We start from the raw sequence: 21268 nt of genomic DNA, 5'->3' as shown, positions 1-21268 counted from the left end.
TACACTGATGCATGCCTGACAGTAGATGTGTCTTTAAAGGGGAACTCCACCAATTCCACATGTCAAAGTCTAGTTCTACTGTATATATGAAGACATTTGTCATGTGGTGGTCATTGGAGCACTATTTTAAATACATCACAAACTCTGGATGACAGGCTCCAATATATGTCCATATGTAAGGTTCAGTTTACAGCCACATCTGTTACTAACCTTGCTTTTCTTCATCAGGAAAGCACAGGAAAACAGGGAGGGACGTAGCGGTCAAAGTCATTGACAAGCTCCGCTTTCCCACCAAGCAGGAGAGCCAGCTGAGGAATGAGGTGGCCATACTGCAGGTAAACACGCATACCTTTCACTGCAGCTGCAAATGAGTACCATTTGTACATATACACAAATGCTGACACAGTAACAGGTGCTTTGTGGTATATTGGAAATCGGTGTTGTGAATTATGTTGGCACGTACATGAAAAATGAAAAATGCTGTCATTCATTACAATACTGGTGTCCATAGTGACATTGATAAGGTTTGTATTGACTCAATTGGACTGTGAAACTCAGTAACTTCCCACATATCCCAGTATGAATCATGTTAAGAAGTATTGCTAAAAGGAAGCAGCTTGTTCTGTGGTTACTTCTTAGGAACCGATGCCTCAGTGTCTGGCTAAACCAATATCTGGTCTGTGGACCGTTTTTGAAAGGAAAGGACATTTCCACTCCCATAGTGCTTATGGTTGTTTTTAAAAGGACAATAGTATCAAAGCACTAAGATGATCAGTTTGGGACACATTAACGGTGGCTGTGTGGTTTAACAATAGACAGATTTCTATCACAAAGGCCACAAATGAGTTATCTGATACCTGCCTTGCACATTTGCAGCAAATGTTCCCAGTGATAAATCATCATGAATTTGTAATATTTATTTTGTGTATGATATTTGCCTTAAATGTTTGAGTTAAAACAATGTAATAATTCAATTGCCTTTTGGGAACACAATGTCTCAACCACCTGCTGTCCTAAATAACATACATGAAGTCTTTCTTAAATCGGGCTCCATTACTCACTTTATACTCTTCATTGTAGACATGAATTACATTACAAACTCAGATCCATTTTTCATACTTCAAAAACCTGGAGAACTGTAAATAAAACTACATATAAAAAACCAACTAACCAACAAACACTAATTTTGAGACTGTACATTATTTATAAAGTTAAGAATAAATTGCTAACAGAAAGTATCTAAGTTCTTTAAAATGACAGAAAGACAACATGACTTGAGAAGAATGTATAATTTAGAAACAGAAATCCATTTCATTTTTGCTGTCTTGAGCTGGTTTAAGCACCTACTTAAATGTAGAGTACATTGTGCACCAGCAGATGGAGACAGAGGTACAGTGGTCTGTCCACTTGTTTACAACTCTGTCCCTAGAAGACTCGACTTTCCCTTCACCTCTGTAGTTATTCATTTGGCCTATCAGACATCACTACACTCCCCGGATTTCAAGTGAAATACCTGGTGATGAAATGTCCCTCTGAATCATATCAATACGCAATTAAATGCCTTTTATGGTATTTCTGGAGCATATCCATTTAATGATAAATTTTTCTCACTCTGCTGTGTTTCACATCCCTCCGTTTGTGGCTTGCTGTCTGTTGCTGTCTGTCTCTGTCATTCTTTCTTCACCCAACTTCTCTCTCTCTCTCTCTCTCTCTCTCTCTCGCCCCCCCCTTCTTTTCAAACACTCCCATTTTCCTCATCACCCACCTTTTTCTTCCATCCTCCTCATCCTCCTCCTCCTCCTCCTCTCTCATCACTCTCTCAGAGTTTACGTCATCTGGGCATTGTGAACCTGGAGTGTATGTTTGAGACCCCAGAGAAAGTGTTTGTGGTGATGGAGAAGCTACATGGTGACATGCTGGAGATGATCCTCTCCAGTGAGAAAGGCAGATTGCCTGAGAGGCTCACTAAGTTCCTCATCACACAGGTGTGTATGCGCCCCAGCAGACAGGGGATTTTTTTCTAGAAACCGAGTATACATCACAACACCGAAAGCATTGCTGTTGCTGTTGTTGTATGCTTGTGAGCCACTTATTACTCACAATGACGTCCTGATGCAGCAGTGTCTTGCTGCCTACATCAGAACTCACTGAAATGTACAGTATGTATGTGTGTTTGGCTTTTTAGAGTGGGGACTGACTAATTCATATCCTGTTTTTGTGGTTGTGGGTATGCATCTATGTCTGTTTGCAGATTCTTGCAGCTCTCAGACACCTGCACTTTAAAAACATCGTTCACTGTGATCTGAAACCAGAGAACGTGCTCCTCGCCTCTGCTGATCCTTTTCCTCAGGTATATACACATGCACAAATACATATACACTACACTAAATGCATCATCATACGCAGCAGTTGTGGTTTTCACACTGAAATGTTTCTTCCCCCCTTGTTTTCACACTGTTTCTCTCTCTCTCTCAGGTGAAGTTGTGTGACTTTGGCTTTGCTCGTATCATTGGTGAGAAGTCTTTTCGTCGCTCTGTTGTTGGTACACCTGCCTACCTGGCCCCCGAGGTTCTGCTGAACCAGGGCTATAACCGCTCATTGGACATGTGGTCGGTCGGCGTCATTATGTATGTCAGCCTGAGTGGAACGTTCCCATTTAATGAGGATGAAGACATCAACGACCAGATCCACAATGCGGCCTTCATGTACCCTCCCAACCCCTGGAAACAGATCTCCAGTGATGGTAAACACGGAGGGGCAGGGATGAGAGGAGAATGTGATTGTTTGAAACACCAAGAAGCGGAAGTAGAAACACACTGAACATTATAACCTTCATGAGGATTTATTGCAGGACTGTGGTATTAGACTGCATTCGTTTTAGCTAGGTGTTCCTAATAAACTGGCCACTTATTAGAAAAAGGTTAACACTAACCGTGAACGCATGACAAGCCATTACACGTTACACTTTTTTATTTCACAATATATTACGCAATCAGACTATGATAAGCCACTTTTCAATTGAGCAATCGTAATCATGATGAACCAGGTTCCTGTTCATTGCATTGTATCTCTGCCACAACTAAATGCAGGAATAGAATTGTTCAGATGTACCAAGAATGTTAAAGCATGATATTTCTAATGACTTCTTATACTGTCATTTGTCAGTTTCTCTTCATTGAGCAATGCGTATATCTTTGTGTTTCCCAGCAATCGACTTGATCAACAACCTGCTTCAAGTTAAGATGAGGAAACGCTATAGCGTGGACAAGAGTCTCAGCCATTCATACTTACAGGTAGCATATCAACACGACTTCACTCAAGTAAACACACATTGTTTAATACTTTTTGAAATTTATAACAAACAAGAACATGGTTTAAAGTCTGTCTGATACTTTGGTATTTTATCAGCCTTCCAGTACTTCCATTAATCCTGAATTAAAAGTACAGGAAGCAGCTCTTTTTCCTGATATGGTGACTCCCAATAATTTTAGTGGCAAAGTAATACCTCAAAAGAACTTTACCTTTTTTTCTTTACTTCTGCAAATCCCTCAATAAAATATATGGCCATTACAAGAAAGGGCAAATATAAGCACAAGGGAGTCTGCAGCGGCAAGACGGCTGCTCAAGGCTGATATTTTGGAACGTTATTGAGGATGTAGGAGGACGGATTAGCTATAAAAATTATGTTTTCATTGACTGAACAGTTCTTAAATGTCTCCCTCAAAGCAAAATATATATACAGTGGAAAAACAGATCAGTTTTCTTTGGAGGTTTAAGCCATCCCACTGGCTGTTGTTGTTGTTGTTTTTGTTTGTTCAAATGTGCATGGATTAATTCATTTTCAATGTAACAGCAGCCCTAACTTGGATGAAAGTGTCATTTATAATTAACTCAGAAACAGGCAATAGGATCATTCAAGTTCTTACTTGCACACGCTCATGAACGTACACAGGCATACACACACGCACACACACATTCACACAACCAAAGGTTATTACTGGATGTTGCACTATAAACACATAAAAGCTTTTTAACTCTGATCTAATTTCAAGGCTCCTTAAACTGAAACTGAAATTTCACCCCTGTGTATATTCTCATATCCCATTTCTCAGGACTATCAGACATGGCTGGACCTGCGGGAACTGGAGACGAAACTTGGCGGGCGTTACATCACCCATGAGAGTGATGACAGCCGCTGGCAAATGTTTGCCCGTGAACATACTATGCCTTACCCCGCTCACCTTGTGCCTCCTCCTCCTGCGCCAGGCTCTGACGATGAGGAGGGCGGGGAGGATGCAGATGTGCAAGGCCTCACTGAGAGGGTCAGCATCCTCTGACCAGGGAGAGATAGACAACTCAAGATCATTTAGGACGGAGAAAAGAAGAAGGGGGAGGGAGAATGAGATGGTAGACCTAGAGTCTGCCAGAGACATTAAGTTGCAAAGATTCACATGGTTCTAATGAGAATAGTGTCCAGCTGTTCAGACTTTCACAGCACAACATCTGCTGTGTGCCAGCGCTCGCTTTTACAGACTGAGTTCATCAAAACTTCCTTCTAATCATTTACCTCTGTGGTGATTGGTCCTTTTTCATCTTTTGAAATATTGAACTCTTTCATAATGAGTCTTTGCCGTCAAAATTGGAGTCAAACTTTAAATCAAAATTTGGAACACACAAAAAAAAACAGCATCTTATTTTCCTTCTCAGCGTGAAGCACTTCAAATTGAAGCAGGAAATACCATTTTGCCACAATTGATCAAAGATAAGAATTTGCTACAGGTATTTTTGTAAACAAATAGGAGTTTAAATTTAAAATTGAACTGCCTTCAATTAAAACTAACATTTGTTTTTAGTGTCATTGAGTTGGACTGACTGGAATTACAGTCTGTCTTAGGTCCTCAGTAAAAACGGGTTCAATCTCTTTGCAGTGACAAAAGACTTCCTCTGGGTTGGTAATTACTAATGTGCAGATAATGGCATCATACCCATCTGTAGTCACAAATGTGTTCCCATAAACTCATGTCCTGTAGTGAAAACTGGAATTATTGATCTGGCGACAGCAAAGCCTCCAGTAATTACCACTGGAGTCTTGAACCACAAGAGGCTTTTAGAAAATATATGTCATTAAACATGGCATTGTGGGTTTAAATGAACTCTAGCATTGGGGCTATTTATTACCTGCCATGACCCGACAGTTTTTAACAGTCATGTAAGACGTCTCTACCTGCAGTGGACATATTAGACAACAATAGCCTCAACAGCTATTCCTGTCAAGCAGTTTGTGGTGAGTAGCATGTTCCCACAGATGCCTGTATATGAGATTCACATACTGTCGCTGATGAGAAGATGGATGGACATCTCATTTAGCAAGAGCAGACCTCTCCCTATGATGTAAGCGCTTGGGTTACTAAACTAGACTTTTTGAGAGTGTATGTAGTTCAATTATTGACAAGCTGTCATGTCAATATGTTGCATGTTTCTGTGAAGTAGAATTATTTAGACACAATATAAAACATACTGTAGTTATGATGGTCTATTATACACATGTGTAACCTGAACTTTAGGTAGTTGTCAAATATGTGTAGACTGTGTATAACATGTTTGAAGGATGATCCTAGCCTTTGTAACAGATAATACAAAACCTTGAACAATATTCTTTTTGTCTTGGAAGTTTTATTTATTGTATCGCGGATGTTATCTAGAAATTGTAACAGGTAAAACCGAGCAGGCACGGAAATGTGACGATGATTTACCACTAAAATACTTGTCAGTCATATACAGACAATTTGCTTTTCCTCAGCAATATGTTTAAGAAGCAAGGACCATTACTGTCACTCAGGTTTTCTATAGTGGGAAAAAAACATGCTTTGAATGACAAAAGAATAAGTACCACTTGCGCTGCAGCAATAAATTACTTTTCTACTCACAGTCTGACAGACTGTTATTTTTTTTCCCTCTCCAACGAACAGCAGATTATCCCAAATATGCCGACTGTAATTTCTTCTTAAATGTACTGACACTAGGGCCAATACAGAAATTCAAGGATGCTCTTATATGGGCGCTTGCAACATGGATTTATGATAAGATGGATTTATGTATGCATATGAACACACACACACACACACACACACACGCACGCACACACACAAAAAAAAATTCTCTCAGCTGTCAAAGGACAAAGACAATTTTTTACACATATTACACCTCACAGACCAAGTGGCACTCAAGAGGACCCTGTGGCTACAGAGACGAAGAGACTGAATTGTTTTCCATTCTGTGATGAGCACACTTCAGCTTGCTACTCTAGTTGAAAGTGCACCCTTGGTACTCCTACACTACATCCATCATCATTGCCAAAACAATGACTAATGATATATTCTTTCTCTCTTTCAGTGTCCTTTTATTTCTTTCAGTTGTAGGCAGGTTTGTCGCCTTCGCATCAGCTAGACTTCTCCAGGCCGCTGGCCTTGCAGTTGATAAGAAGTAACAGAGACCCTTTCACACCACAGACAGACTTGTACCTGGCGCCAGCAGTTGAGACTCTATTTAGCTTCATCCAATTCAAAAAGCAATGTTCATCTAATTTGCCAGGAGGGGAGGGTGACTTGACAAATTTAATCTGAGTGATGACCTTGAGAGATGAAAGGCGCTTCTCAAATTAAAATATACCTATGCTTTCAGCTACCATAGCAACTGGTTTCATGGATGGCAGCATTTTTGATATACATAAACACAAAGATAAGAAAGTGCACACTCAACAAATTGGAGCAAATTTGTTCAGTCAAAATCTAATCAGTGATCAGACTGCTTTGCCATTTCATGTCACTTCAATCATTCCTTTATCCACTTGTTTCTGTCCATTTTTGGAGCAGTGATCTGTGGCGGTTGTAGACAAACAAAAAGCGATAAAGAACAGAGCTTTGCGTTGCTTCTTGGGCAGACATGAAAGCTGTCAGTGTGTGGTGATATGGGTTGGGAGCCATGTAAAGTTAGGCAAAAGGATAACATGCTGCGTTGTGGAATAGCTTCATTAACATGCTTGACAATACACTTACTACACAAATCATTTATTGGGATGGCTTAAATAAATTTCTCTAAATTTTTCTTTTTTAATTAGATTCTCTAATGACCAATAGTTATTCTCTAAATTTGGTTTATAGTATATATTTAGAAATAAGTTGCCTTGTAATTGTAGTTATTTTAGGTCTCTGCTAAGAACATAGCGTGTTCTTAAGCACACTTACCATCCCGGGCAATATGCCCCCCTGAACCAGACCACTGACCAGAGCTCAGTCTCAGGTCTGTTTGTGTTCACTTAAGATCTGGCATCCTGCCTTTGGTTGTGGAAACTAGACGCTTTTTATTTAGCCCCAGAGGAGGACAGGAAATGTCTGAAAATGAAATGCATTTTATATTCTACCGTCCTTTTTATCATAATCTCTGAGTTAAACTTTGTTTGAAAATGTCTGCAGGGCATCCCAGTCATGCTTGATATGACGGATGAATGTCGATTACGGTACATGTTTATATATAAGACATGTGACATAGCTCAGTTTTTGGTAGATACTTGTCATCAACGTACAAGAGTGTTGTATATTTATATAGTTCAGTTTATATCTGGTATAATGTGTGTGACACATGTTTATAGTACTATGTGTTGGCTAGTTTTCTCCTGCCTCTAAAGTTATTGTAAGAAGTGTACTGTGAACCCATGTTCACATGATTAAGTTGCCTTCTCCTCAAGTGAACTGTGTCACTCTATATACACCACATGTCTTTCTCCTTTGCTCCTGTGATAATTTCTACGGCTTCTAGAGGTCATCGAACAATAAAACGTAACTATGGGTTGTAAAAAGTGCTTGTTAATTTTTTAGAGTACAGTCCCCAAACTGTTAGTTAGGAGCACATTTGTTGGGGACTATTTTCAGCAGATGATTAATATACATTTGTTGCTTTTGTGTATTTTTCACAGGAGAAACGTGTATGTGGGATTGACTCAAAAAATGAATATGCATGCAAACATGTCACCCAATAATCAATTAAATGCTTTTAACAGGACTCAATGGCTATATCAGGCTTTGGCTATACAGATAGTAGCTTTTAGATTATTGTTGGTTGTGGTTGACAATAATAAATATCACCACAATTATCCTGTAAGATCAAAAAAAATGTGCTTAGAGTCGAAATAATAACTTTGAGGTTTTATTGAATTAATGTGGCTTTCAGACAGAATGAGCTACAGATTACTTTTTTCCAATGCCAGTGTTTTGTCATTGAAACCTCTGAGACCTCCCAGTGCTCATTTCTTGTCAGCTTGAGTGGAGCCTAGTGTTTAGTTCTATAGCTCTGCTTGGGATGAGAAGACACACACACACACACACACACACACACACACACACACACACACACACACACACACACACACACACAAAGCCTATTGATTATAGCTAGCAGGAGCAATTCAGTTTTGAGTTTTGTCTTGGGGTTGTTGAGAAGTTGAGAATCTGTATAAATTACGTCTGTGGAAGAAAATTATGGTTTCATCAAAATTCAATTGGTTGTGTGCTCAAGAGTTTATTACCCAAGTATTCTTATCATTTAGCTAAAGTGACATCACAACCAGTAGTACAGAGAGCTTACTCCTATAATAAATACAATCAGCAGTTATATGTCACCCAAAATATAGCAGTGTTTCTTTTCTTAATTTGTTTGTCAAAGAAAAATGTGTCGTCATTAATAGACTAAAATCTCTAAGCTCTACACCACTCATGAAATTCTTCTGTTACATTATGTAACATTTTATTACAGGAAAGCAAGATTAATGGTGTGTTAATAACACTGCCCAGAAAAACTCTCCATGTATTAATTTCCCGAAATCTAGAATGTGACTTAAGTAAACAAGGTTTTAATTATTGCCATTATCAGTACCACGCAGCCCAGCAATCCTGCTTCCTGAGATGACTATCAACTGAAACGCTGTCGGTGATCATAAAAAACAGAAACCTCCTGCGGTGGGAATGTTTAGGCTGTAATTGTGTAACATGATCACAAAATCTGAATGCACTCTCCTCATCAGCTGTTGTGACTGCACAAGAAATGACCTGCAGTTTGGCCATCAAGCACATTAAAGGGCTATGCCAGCTGCTAAGGTTGCCCTTGCACTCAGGCATAATGCATTTCAAAGGAAATAACTCAGCAATGTAAAACAATTTTGAAAATTACAGAAAATTGCTGAGCTATTCCGGTTGTCAGGCCAATGCATAACCAAAAGGGTACAGCACAACTTGTTTTACACCAGTCTGTTTTTGCAAAGATCAAATTCCAACTTTGTGAAAAAAAAAAAAAAACTTATCACCATAGTTTATGTCAAAAGTTAGTGGTTTATTTTGTAAAATAATATATTGACAAAAAGGTTTGTTAAAGGATAAGACACTATCATTGTCAATTCTACAAAAATCATTTCCCTACAAATTTCCAAAGTAAAGACCAAGCAAGTATTAAAAATCAGTTTGTCGGATCACTTTTGAAATAAACACACAGACATAGTAAAAGGTTAATTAAGTGTGTCATTTAACCATTCCATCCCATCATATTCGTCTTCAATTGGTTTGTAAAATGATATTCATTCTCTTGATTGTTACTTCTCTCCTCGTGGCACCCTGCAGTTTCAAAGTGAAATGACTGCAATGACATCACTTCTCAAAACTATGTAAACAGGTTGTTGTTGTTGTTGTGGCTCTGTGTTTCACTGAGGGAGGTCAAGCATTAAGTGAGGAAGGTGTTGCTAGAAAACAAACAAAAATGCACATTGTCTTGTTGTCTTTTCAAAAATAGCAAAAGATGTCATTTTTAACTTCACGCTGAAGAAAGAAGGAAGCGAAGATGACAGTGGTAACGTTCACAGGCTACGCCATTCTAGAAATGTCAGCACGCACTTCACACCTCTTGAACATGGAGCTATCACAAAATTTCCGCCCACCATTTATGCTTTTAAAATGTCAGTCCCTGTCATGTGAGGGGCTATTCTTAGAAGAGGAAGGTGCAGCACAGTGAACCTAACCTGAGACCACAGAACACAATAACAGCTAAAACTGCCAGTGAGCGAATGACTTTACGTCAATACTGTTGAAGTATCGCCATAAATGGAAATGGTTGTATAAAAGGATGTAATTATAATGTATTATTGTACACAACATAACAAGCATTAATGTACCTTTTATTAGAAGTGGAAGCTCTTTGCAATGACAGACATGCAATGCAGGCTTTACTCCAGAAATGATAATGTCTGCACTGTACGTATACTGTATATCAATCATCCTAAAGTGCTCCTGCTTCCTGTTTAAGTCATGCTTATGTCGTCATTTGGAGTAGAGCATGTCTACTTTCAGGCTGCAGGTTCAGTAGTGGCTGAAAGGCTTTTGCGGTCTGAATCAAAATGAGAGCTATCTTCCAAGTTGGTAAACTTTTTCTTAGTTTTAGTTTTAGTTTTAGAGATGTTGCACTAGAAAGGCCCCCGCTTTGGAAAACAGTCATGTGATATGACCAACACAGACTGCTGAAGCTTCATATGCAAACAGGACTGTGGATTCTCCCCTCCATCTCTTACACTAGTTACGTGCTGGGAAAGGATCTCGTTATGGCCGGTATGCTGGAAGAATTGTGATAGCTGCTGATAACTCTTGAAATGTACACGGGGCCTTTGACTAATGTTTTGACATAGACTTAATCTTTCAGTTTAAGTTAAAGTTATTAAATTGCTTTTGGAAAAATAATAAGAAATCACAAGTTAAAGTGACAGGTAGCCTAGATTCAGCGTCATCTTGGCAGAAACGCTCAGTGCACAAGTTTGCACAAGTTGCTCCACCTTTGATTCATACTGTTCCCAGAACGTGGGAATGGATTTAATACTTCTCATAAAGTTCTGTAGAAACCTTTGATTATTAGGCGTCTGGCTACTAAAGACAAGAGAAATGCTTTAAAAAATGATAAACACGCTGTCACTAAAGCACCACCCTCTTCTTTTAATGAAGCTTAGTTTAATGAAGCTTTGTCCTATACTTTGCACAGCCTAACCTCCTTATCACATATGATTTATTTATTTGCTTTTTGTCTTCTTACTCTGTAGAGCGGCCTTGGGTACCCTGAAAGGTGCTATAGTAGAAGAAGTTATTATTATTATTATTATTGTTATTATGACATTATGAAGGGGGCATTCTCTCTAACTCTCACATCTCTCACTTTTCCTCTCTTGTTTTGTGAGCTAAAGTGAGCTAAACTACCACATTTCCCACATCCTTCCTTTGCATGTTCATCAGATGTGTAATGAATCTGATCTTCTACCACAGACCTACTGCTATAGAGCCCAATTCTGAAACACTCGCTTGGCCTCTATGGGCAGGGAGAAAAGGTCATGGATGATGAGTGTTCAGGCTAGTATTAAACCCCCTTTTAGGTGATTTTACCATAAGACTCATTTCCCAAAAATATTTGGCATTTCCTCTTTCTTATATACCGTCTTCTCTCACTGCTATTTGTATAGCTGACCTCAGATATGCATTCTTGCTCATAGGAAATCATCGCTGATTTACATGTTTACTCGTGTTTACGTTCATAAAACATGAAAAGACCTGTGGATACCACACACACGCAGGGTTGTTCTGGGTATGATGCTGACTCTGAAAACCCCGTGCTTCATGCCGCTTCCTGGCACAGATTGCACTGATTCACACTGTAGGTGATCAGCCTAACTCTGTGTTAAAGGAATTCAGACAAAGTGAGAAAATTATGAAGAAAGAGCATTTTCAAATAATTGACGATGACTCAGTTCCGCTATACGTTTACACCTGTCATGTAAAGATTAATGTGAAAGTAAGATAGGGAAATCACACGTGGCTGCCTGCCCACAGAAATTCTGTTTCCTTTACGCACAAAGCTCACTTTTTTTTACTCTCATTGACTTCTGCATCATGTCTGTTTTATCAGTCTTGTGTTCCTCCCCACCCATGAAACCTACTTCCTCCTTGCACGTGTGCAAAGGCAAACCTCCCTCCTCCTACTTGTTTCTTCCCCTTTTTTGTACTTCGTCTCATCCTTTCTCCACACTCCCTGCTGACATTTCAACTGTGGCTGTCCACGGCAAATCATCTTATCTCAGAGCAAAGACAAATCAGATAGAACACAGGAAGAAAAACACCCTGCACTGTCTAGCTATTGTATTGGCTGATAATTGTCTAGTGCAGTTATTTTCTGAGAGTGCCATGTGGTACTGTAGTGGTTTTGGCTGCGTGTCAGCAGCTCTGAAGAGTCTCCTCTGAAGCGCATGCTCTGACCCTCCCGGATGAACGTTTCCAAACCTGAAACAGCTCTGGAATGTGTCTGAAACTCTTTGCCCAGTGGACAGCGTTCTTTTACAGTCAAGACACACCTCTTCCCAAAAACAACAGGTGAGGTCACTCTTGATTACAAATCTGGATGTAGGATGTCTGGAAATGATACTATACTTTGAACACTTCAAAAAGTGACAGCGAAAAGGGTAAAAATGTGAGGCATTCTTCCTTGTTTTTAATGTTCTGCAAGCAGGGCGTTAAAGGTAGGCTATTAATTTATTTTGAAATTTCACTTTCTTTGCTAGTTTTCTTTTCTTCCCCATTGGACTGCTGTCAAGGGAAAGATGGCATGCTCGAGGCTGTGTGAGCCCGTGTTGCAGAAGTAATTAGGCTGGAAATGTTGATTCTCTGCAGGTTTGAATGTTTTCTGTGGTTCTCCCAGCGGTGGTCACCACAGCAGGCTGGAGAGTGTAGCAGAGAAGTGCTTGACAAGGAGAAATAGTCCAAATTCACAGGAGTATACTGCGCAGGTGGACTCTGACACTTTTGGAATGCAGCTTTGGTATTAGCGAAGGAAACTATGAAACATAAATTTAAATCAATCTCAAGCTCAATTTTGTTTGGAAAATGAGGTTTGGCGGATAGCACATTCTCTCTCTTGGCAGAAAAGGTTAAAGTTTTTCTTTTAAAGCAGCACTGGTGACAGGCTGTGTAATAACAAGTTCAGCTTATAATAGTAACAATCGCATAGTTGGCTCAGATGGACTGAAACTCGGACTAGCTGTGTAAAGCAGGCCTGCATTAGGAGTGATGGATAAAATAAAATAGTTTACACGTGAAAAAGACATGAAAAGTTGAAGACCTGTAGGTTTGAAGAAAAACAAAGCAAGGGAGAAGATAAATGCCAGTGACTGGAACAAACTCCTCACAGTTACAGGCCCTTTGCTAATAGAAGGGAAAGACCGATGTGTGGTTAGTCATAGCAGTCAGACTGATGACTAAACAGCAGCCAGTGAATTATTTTAGAAAAGCTAGATTCATGAAAAAAAATTTCCGTCACTAAAGTCAAGGTAGTTTCCCATTGATTGAAAATTTTATGAATACTCCATTAAATCGAAACCATTTCCCCACACCCATGCAGGCGCACATTATCATTCTCTCAGGATGGCTTGACTCTAAATGGCTTCTCCATTATTGAGTTTGGACAGGATAGCCTATCTCTGTCCAGACGTTAATGGTATTAGATGCTTCCTGAGCCTATAAACACACCAGAGCCAACCCTGAGAGATAGAACAAAATGTACAGGGGGAAACAAATATCAATGGATGCCAAAGAGAGAGATGCCAATGAAATGTTTAATTTCCTATTGCTGAAATCTCAGTGATATAGAGAGACAGGAAATTGACAGGCTAAAATCTACATAATAAAACTTAAAAAAAACCAACTTATCACAGTAAAAAAAATGTTCCGTCAGACTCTCTTAGATAAAGAAAAGAGAGGGGCTGTATGAGAAGAAGAGTAGTTTACACCTGGTACTCTTTACAGACAATACACTGGAAATATAATGAAATACCTATCACAATGACATAAAAGCAGCAAGTATAATTATGAATAAAATAAAGTTATTTATAGGAAGGTTTTATAATCTTTATTTCCTCATCCAAACCTGGATATATTAGGTTATATTAGGACATTAAATTTGAAAGTCTAACAGGTTTCTCTCTGCACGCACGACATCAGCAAAATGTCGTGCTATAGGATAATCTAACTCTGATGGAATATTTATGTTCACTCAGTCTGTCTTGGGCATTCTCCTGGTTTCACTGAAAGTGCAGCACCGTGAGCAATAGGCCGTGTCCTCTGACTTTAAAAAAGCTATTGAGGCTCCGGAAAAAAGCAATTCTATGTCGTCTTTGTAAGGAGTTTATTATTTCCCATTTTCTGGTGACATTTAGCTGTGCGGACAGTGTCTTTTGGCCTTTCTGTGCCATTTCAGCACCAGAACATTTTGAACAGGAAGCAACACAGACTAATGTCTCTGATGTGTCTGCCTAACAGTCAGGAATCACACCCACAGATCTGTGATGGGCCGGGTCTGACCGTGCATCTTCAGTGTAAATCAGGGAAGGAATTAATCAGCTAATTCATGTAGTGCATGAAGTTCACATTACTCATTCTTCAAGCCACAGTCAACATTGAATTCCCTGTTGTCTGGGAGTGACGCTTAAACCACCCAGCTCCGCTGATTACTGTTACATCAGACATTAAACTGGACCGTCAGCCAGTCTCTGTAAGGATACATATAAATTAACAGGTTGAGTCTTGTTTTGTCCCCACAGAATCACAAATGCTCATCGCTTAGATAAACTGGACTTAAGTTATAAAGCGCTGGTTACATTAAAATGCAAATGTTCACTTTGTCAGTTCAGTCGGTGCTGCCGCTGCCTGCCACTCTGATGTAGGTCAGTGAGTGCAACAATTTAACAAAAAGCAGCATTAACATAAAATAATGTGATCATCTCAGGGATCTGGGAGCAGAGGGTTCTACAGATAATTCAAATGATATAAGGCATAAGCTCCTTATTGCCCTCAGTTTCCATAAAACTAGGACATTTATCAAAGAAAAATGCATGACATGTTTTCTTCAAAAAGAGCAGTTGAGGCAATAAAGGGCGATTTTTTTGGCAATCCAAGCTCCTATTACAACTGTGGGTGCAAACTGTTATCATCAGGGAGCATGACTAAGCCTGTATCATCTCTAGGTGGGGGATTTCAACTCCAAATACCATATGCTCTACAGCCAAACTGCCTCATGTTCAGGCAATCACACAATTTTCTCTCTTGAGATCAATGAACCACAAAATATGATTAGCAATACAAAATATCCAAGCTGTGCTATGAATTTTAAGTTATCTTATGCATAAGTTCATGTTGCCCCTGTCGCTTCTACTCATTTAAACTGACAAACTATAACTGTAAAACTTTTTTTTTTTTCATGCTTGCAGGTGAGTTTCTATCCATCAAAGTGACAGATCAACAACAGAAAAATGAACGTCACAGTCACATCACCAGCGACAACCACAAACTCCACTATGTGTGTCAACATCGACGACAAGAGCCCCATCAGTGACTTACTGATGTCTGTTTACATCCTGGCTTTTATTTTAGGGTTGATCTTCAATGTACTGACTCTGGGCCCTATTTGGCAACAAGTGCGGCGGCAAAACATTTTGGGCATCTTCCTGCTCAACCTGTCGCTGTCCGACATGCTTTTCCTCTTCACTATGCCCCTTTGGATCAATTATTACCGGCAGGACCACCACTGGAAGCTAGGTGTTCTGTCCTGCAGTGTAGCTGGCTTCTTCTACTACTCCAACATGTACATCAGCATCTTCTTGCTCTGCTGCATCTCTGTGGACCGCTGCCTGGTGGTCACGTACCCGCTCCGCTCCAAGACCCACCGTACATCACGCTACGCCTGGGCACAGTGCGTCACTGTCTACGTTGTAGTGGTGGTGCTGCACATCATGGTGCTGTTCTATGACAATCTCAAAGATGCTCATGATGACGTGAAAGGCAACGACCGTTGTTATGAGACTTACCCCATGCAAAAACCCGTCGCCTTGTTCAACCTGATCAGAGTTGGCATCGGCTTCCTGCTGCCCCTGCTGGTGTTGGCGGTAAGCTACTGGAGGGTGCTGGCCACTGTGGGCCAGAGTCCCGGCCTGAGTGCCCAGGCCAAGAGGAAGGTCCGCCTGCTGTCCTATGGGGTGATTGGGATTTTCTCAATTTGCTTCGCTCCATATCACTTTCTCCTGCTCATACGCTCACTGGTCTTCTATCACAGCGACAACACAACTTCTGGAGGAAACTACTGCGCGTTTGAACAAAATATGCACTTCTCCTTCTCATGCACACTGGCGCTGTCCAGTCTGAACTGTGTGGTGGACCCTGTGCTGTATGTGCTGGTCAGTAACGGGGTCCAGGAGGAGGTGAAACTGTGCTGGAGGAGGCATAGAACGACACAGACAGAGGATTGTGCGCTGACTTCATACCACAGAGGAAAGCCAAATAGTAATAATTTAATATGAAACGTTAAGCAGTACATGAATGGACACGTATTCATATATGTTTGTGTGTGTGTGTGTGTGTGTGTGTGTGTGTGTGTGTGTGTGTGTGTGTGTGTGTGCATAAACGTGTTTATGCATAATACTGTAGCTGTTTAAATGCATTTCTGCATCTCCAGCGTTAGCGAGTAAGTAGCAGGATTATTTACATCCCATAATCAAGGCTTTGTCAACATACACATTCCCATTTTTGTCTGTTTTCCTCCCTCATATCCTGCACAGTGTGGAGGAGGGGCTCGAATAACACGCATAGCTCTTATGAGATTGTAGTCCCAGGTTCTGCTCTCCCAAGAGTTCTTCAGTGGCAGCCACTTCTGGTTTGTGTATGTACACCACTGGAGTTGAAGAGCCCTTGTGTTCTCCTTCCAAGCTATATAAGGATGTTGTGATTGTTATTGTGTGACCATGGAATAGAAAAAAGTGTGTAAACTCTAAAGCATGCCATGAAAAGCATTTATTAGCATGACCATGTGTCCTCAGTGTCTCACCGTCAGTTAAACATGAATTTCCCTGAGGGGATAAATAAAGTATCTATTTATCTATCTATCTATCTATCTATCTATCTATCTATCTATCTATCTATCTATCTAAACATGTTCAGTGTAAGTTCAAATAAACCAGTGGTTCGATCAGGTGCTATGGTTTTGGATTCTTAAGTCCATGCAGAAAACATCAGATGATCAATCTTGCAGTTGGCGCATTAAATGTCTTCACAGGGAGGGAAAAGCTTAGGAAATGATAAACTCATACATCTGAGCACTTAGCCATTACAGTCACACGCAAAGTAATCATAAATCCAGATGTGTCAAGTGGGCAAAGGCTGCAATCAGTGTGTGTGTGTGTGTGTGTGTGTGTGTGAGAGGTAAAGAATGAGAGAAATACAGTGAGGGAGAAAGTGAATCAACAACATTAAGACTCACTGCTGTTGTTTTGTGTTTTTTCCATCATTTATACAGAAGCTCTCTTGTGCGTCAGTGCAGCTTTTTGCTGTGTACATCGATACATCACCAGCTGAGCACTTGGCATATAAGCAGAATCAACCCTGTGATTTCTGAGGTAGCCAAGGCTTCTATATTTAGCTTCACTTCCTTTAAAAGCTTATAGAGCTGACCTCTTGCTCTATAGATGATATACAGTGTTGATAAATAGAATTGCTGCCTGGATTATGTTCACTGACGTTGTCAGAGAGAACATTTTAGTACTTTTCTGATACTTTCATTAAAATATTCCCATATTATGTTGATACAAACATAATCCAGGCAGCACTGTTCTTTCAAAACATAGTTTAGAAATAGTTCAAAACTAGTTGAATATGACTATGATTTTTAGGAGAAAAGGTTGTTGTTGTCTCTGGGTGTTTGATACTTGGAGGATAAGGCTGGTGATAATTTACACTTTTCTTATTATTAAGAAATCTCAATGAAAGACCAACTAACTTGCCTAAGCCAGACCTGGCTGTGCCACAGACCACTATTTTTTGTCTAAAAACTATTCTAAAAAATACATCAATGAGTGACATGGTTACACTGAGTAACATTTTTCCTCATTAACACAAGCATTGTGTATTTGTAGTGGTAGTGACTGTAGTGGTGGTGGGGTCCACTGCTCTTACCACACTGGGACCTGCTGCCTCATTACCTGCATTACCATGCACCTCCCTCTTTCTCTCTTCCTGTTTGTCTTGGCGGAACTAAGAAGTACAGCGGACCGAGTGGAGAGTAGTTAATCAATTGTAGATGGCCTTGTTCTGACGGTTAAAAAACATACAAATAAAATGCCAAAATGAGTTGGCAAATATACTTGTGCAGTCGTTAATATACCTGGGCTGCCCGCCCAACTAAAGTCTATGTGTGCAAAACCCTGTGTTGTTGAAAACTACAGTATCCAACTGTTTTAGGAAATGAATCAGCCTTTTAAAAATTTTAAAAACTAAAATGAGCTATTTGTAAGTTTTTTCTAATTGCTACATAGCCAATGTTAGCATAGCAACCAGTAGTAGGAGCAAACGGGCGACAGACAGTTTAGGGAAATATTGAAAGATGGACTAATGCATTGTTGGTTTTGGTCCTCTCATGGAATTTGTTGACAAAATGGAAAATATGAAAATGAGTAATGCCAGATTTTAAAGGCAAGACACAGCTGTTGATGTTTCATCAGGTCAAGAGATAGCTCTATTTCAGAAAGAGAGACAGAGAAAAGGAATAAGGAAGAGAAAAAAAATTATTTGTATGAATTCATGAAAGGTTCCCCAAAGATGTCCTACTCTCACCTTTTTGTTTGACCTCAACAACCCCCTCCAGTCAGAGCTTGGAGCAATTGAAGAAGCGCCACTCGAAAAAGTGAAGTGACACCATACATATCTGCAAATGTTAAAATGCAGTCAAGTATGAAGAAATTACCCGAAGCAGCAGTCCATCATCTGGTGGCATTAGGCCCGAGATATTACAGATCCATTTTCTCCAGACTCAGCTTTTAATGAGGTAAGTCAGGCTGTAGCCAGACTCCTTTGGAAATCAATATGTTTCATTGATTAGCTGTTCCGACTCATAGTCTCATAATGCAGTCTTGGTCTAAATGCATTATATAGACAAGTTATTCTTAGACTAGAAGTTATTTTAGCATTGAGTTGAGTATTGTGACACATACAAAACAGTACTTAGTAGATAACCATTTTTCTTTTCCCCTCCCATATGCAATAAGCAATCATTTCTAATCCGTTAAGATTTCCATTGAACTGCTGCTCTCCAGCTGCTCACTGTGTTACTAAGTGTGTCTTTAATCAAACAGTGAGTCTTTATAATCAAACTCAATTTGTCCAAGGCTCAATGCATTTCTGAACCACAAACCCAAAGTGCTTTATCATTAGATTTAATATTTCATTAGCAACACAACAGGATATTTAATTTTCACTACTGTAACTAACAGACTTTAGTGCACATTTGTGTTTCTTGTGCAGTAGCGGGGTTAGGGCTAAACCAACTCTGCAGTTCCCTTCAACTCTAGGCAACAACCTCAAACATGAGGGGGAAGAATTTTAGAAACACATTTCAATATAACGCAGTCCAGTACAACACCACGACTAACTACAACCTCAATAATAAACATATAGTTGAATTAATACCTTTGTGTCACCTTCTAAAGCTTTAACAAAAAGTGGCCAGCGCTTTGTGGCAGAGCTGTTGTACTGGATAGTGTGAGATTGTGTAGGTGTACCTAATAAAGTGGCCAGGGAGTGTTTAATTAATTTGCACTGCTCATCTGAACACACAAACAGGTAGATTCTTTTTACAGTTTTTTTTATTTATATCTTCTCAGAAACAAGTTCAGGCTGGCATTTAGGATGTGCAATACGTGATGTAGTGCAAAATAAAGACACTTAATATTTCCCACAGTGAAATCAAAAATGACATTTTTCGTCGCCGGTTTTCACTTCATGTCACTGTACTTGCACAACCGTGTATGTGCAACACATGAATTTATGTAAGGCAGACATAACCACAATATTCTTCTTTTTCTCATCAAGTAACTCAAACACATAAAGAAACAGGGGAAGTGAAAAATACATTTTTTTTTCTAGTATACTGGTGTCACTTCATTGACTTCTCTATGGCAACTTGCCCCAGCCCATAATTTAAGATGGTTACAGCAAACTCTGTCTGGTGGCCTGGCAGACAAGGAATTCTACATCCTCACTGTAAGGAGCTTAATTTGTTTATACAAACAGGCCCTAGCCAGATTCCACTCATCATTTTGTCAGTTGAAACATTCAAGTTTGCACATCAATTTTTCATAATACGAAGCAGATGAGGTGGTGCAGCCCTCAGCCTTATCCAAAAACAGAAGTGGCCATGAGAAATCTTCACAGCTCTAACACCATTACATCTTGTTGTTTTAGTGCACTCTGGGGTTTGACTGCTTTATATAAAGGCATCATCTGCTTGTTACGGTGAGAGACAGAAGAATAATACGGTAAGATTAGATTTTCACACCCACAGTGCAGTGATTTATTTTTGATTGCACTGCATGAGTTTGCTCTTTGTTCATTTCTGTCCTTATTCTGTAGTTCTCGAGAAGGTTGAAACAAATCTGCAGCAGGTTCCTTACTGTTTCATGTCATCACTCAGTGTTTTGACTGGCTGTCTTTGCCTGTAGAATGACAAAATTGCATTTTTTGTGAACCATTCCTTTATTAACATCGGGCACTGAACAAATACAATATGCCATTACATTGAAATCCCAACTAATTACAAACAGAGCAAATGATATTTCCCCAATGGAAGTGAAAGAGCTGGATATGATGCTGAGGAGTTTTCGTTATTTTTGTTGAAAGATTTCTGTTGCTTTTCCTCCTGGTTTGAAGTGAGCAGGGCTCATATGGTCCATGCAGCAATCAGGATGTAGCAATATTTAAAAGAAAATATGATAACAGGTGTCGCTTTGTTTTCTCATATTATTATCATATCAAATCTGATCCAATCACAACAACAAATTCCTGATACAGCAAATTAGCTTAGTGTTAAATTCTTGATAAATAGTAACTAAGGATGATTTCAAACGAAATTGCATGGGTTTTAACATTGACATTGTACCTGACGTTAGGGCATTTCAGGAAGGTTAAATTCCCCTCTGAAACAAATGGCCTCCCTCCTATGCTCCTTGCAGACCCTTTCAGTAGGAGCAACAGGGCAAGCAATCTAATTCAGTAGGGCTGAATGCAGTTTCAAGTTTCACTTAGAGAGAAAAGCCAGGACATCATATATATGTATGTATATATATATATATATATATATATATATATATATATATATATACACA

At 39.6% G+C, this 21268-nt stretch overlaps 2 protein-coding genes across 3 annotated transcripts in view; both read left to right on the top strand.

Moving 5' to 3' along the window:
• The window catches only part of prkd2 (protein kinase D2), a 31983-nt gene extending 26330 nt beyond the window's left edge, over positions 1 to 5653 (top strand). For both annotated transcript variants that reach the window (XM_023407553.2, XM_023407554.2), the window contains 6 exons: positions 229 to 335; positions 1824 to 1985; positions 2252 to 2350; positions 2476 to 2743; positions 3208 to 3293; positions 4113 to 5653. In XM_023407553.2, coding sequence (XP_023263321.1) covers positions 229 to 335; positions 1824 to 1985; positions 2252 to 2350; positions 2476 to 2743; positions 3208 to 3293; positions 4113 to 4337 — 947 coding nt within the window. In that variant the 3' untranslated portion in view covers positions 4338 to 5653. The remainder of the gene's footprint in view (positions 1 to 228; positions 336 to 1823; positions 1986 to 2251; positions 2351 to 2475; positions 2744 to 3207; positions 3294 to 4112) is intronic.
• A 6453-nt stretch (positions 5654 to 12106) lies between these two features.
• gpr184 (G protein-coupled receptor 184) lies at positions 12107 to 17372 on the top strand. Its single transcript, XM_087174336.1, has 2 exons — positions 12107 to 12448; positions 15337 to 17372. Exon 2 carries the CDS (start codon positions 15374 to 15376, stop codon positions 16415 to 16417), a length of 1044 nt encoding a protein of 347 aa, XP_087030462.1. The 5' UTR covers positions 12107 to 12448; positions 15337 to 15373; the 3' UTR covers positions 16418 to 17372.
• The last annotated feature ends 3896 nt before the right edge of the window (positions 17373 to 21268 follow it).

The sequence above is a fragment of the Seriola lalandi genome, unplaced genomic scaffold (assembly GCF_002814215.2).
Source record: "Seriola lalandi dorsalis isolate HSWRI2012SDOR001 ecotype SW California unplaced genomic scaffold, Sedor1 jcf7180002054338, whole genome shotgun sequence".
Taxonomy (NCBI): domain Eukaryota; kingdom Metazoa; phylum Chordata; class Actinopteri; order Carangiformes; family Carangidae; genus Seriola; species Seriola lalandi.
Note: the sequence above shows the minus strand (reverse complement) of the source record. Positions and strands in the feature narration are given on the sequence as shown.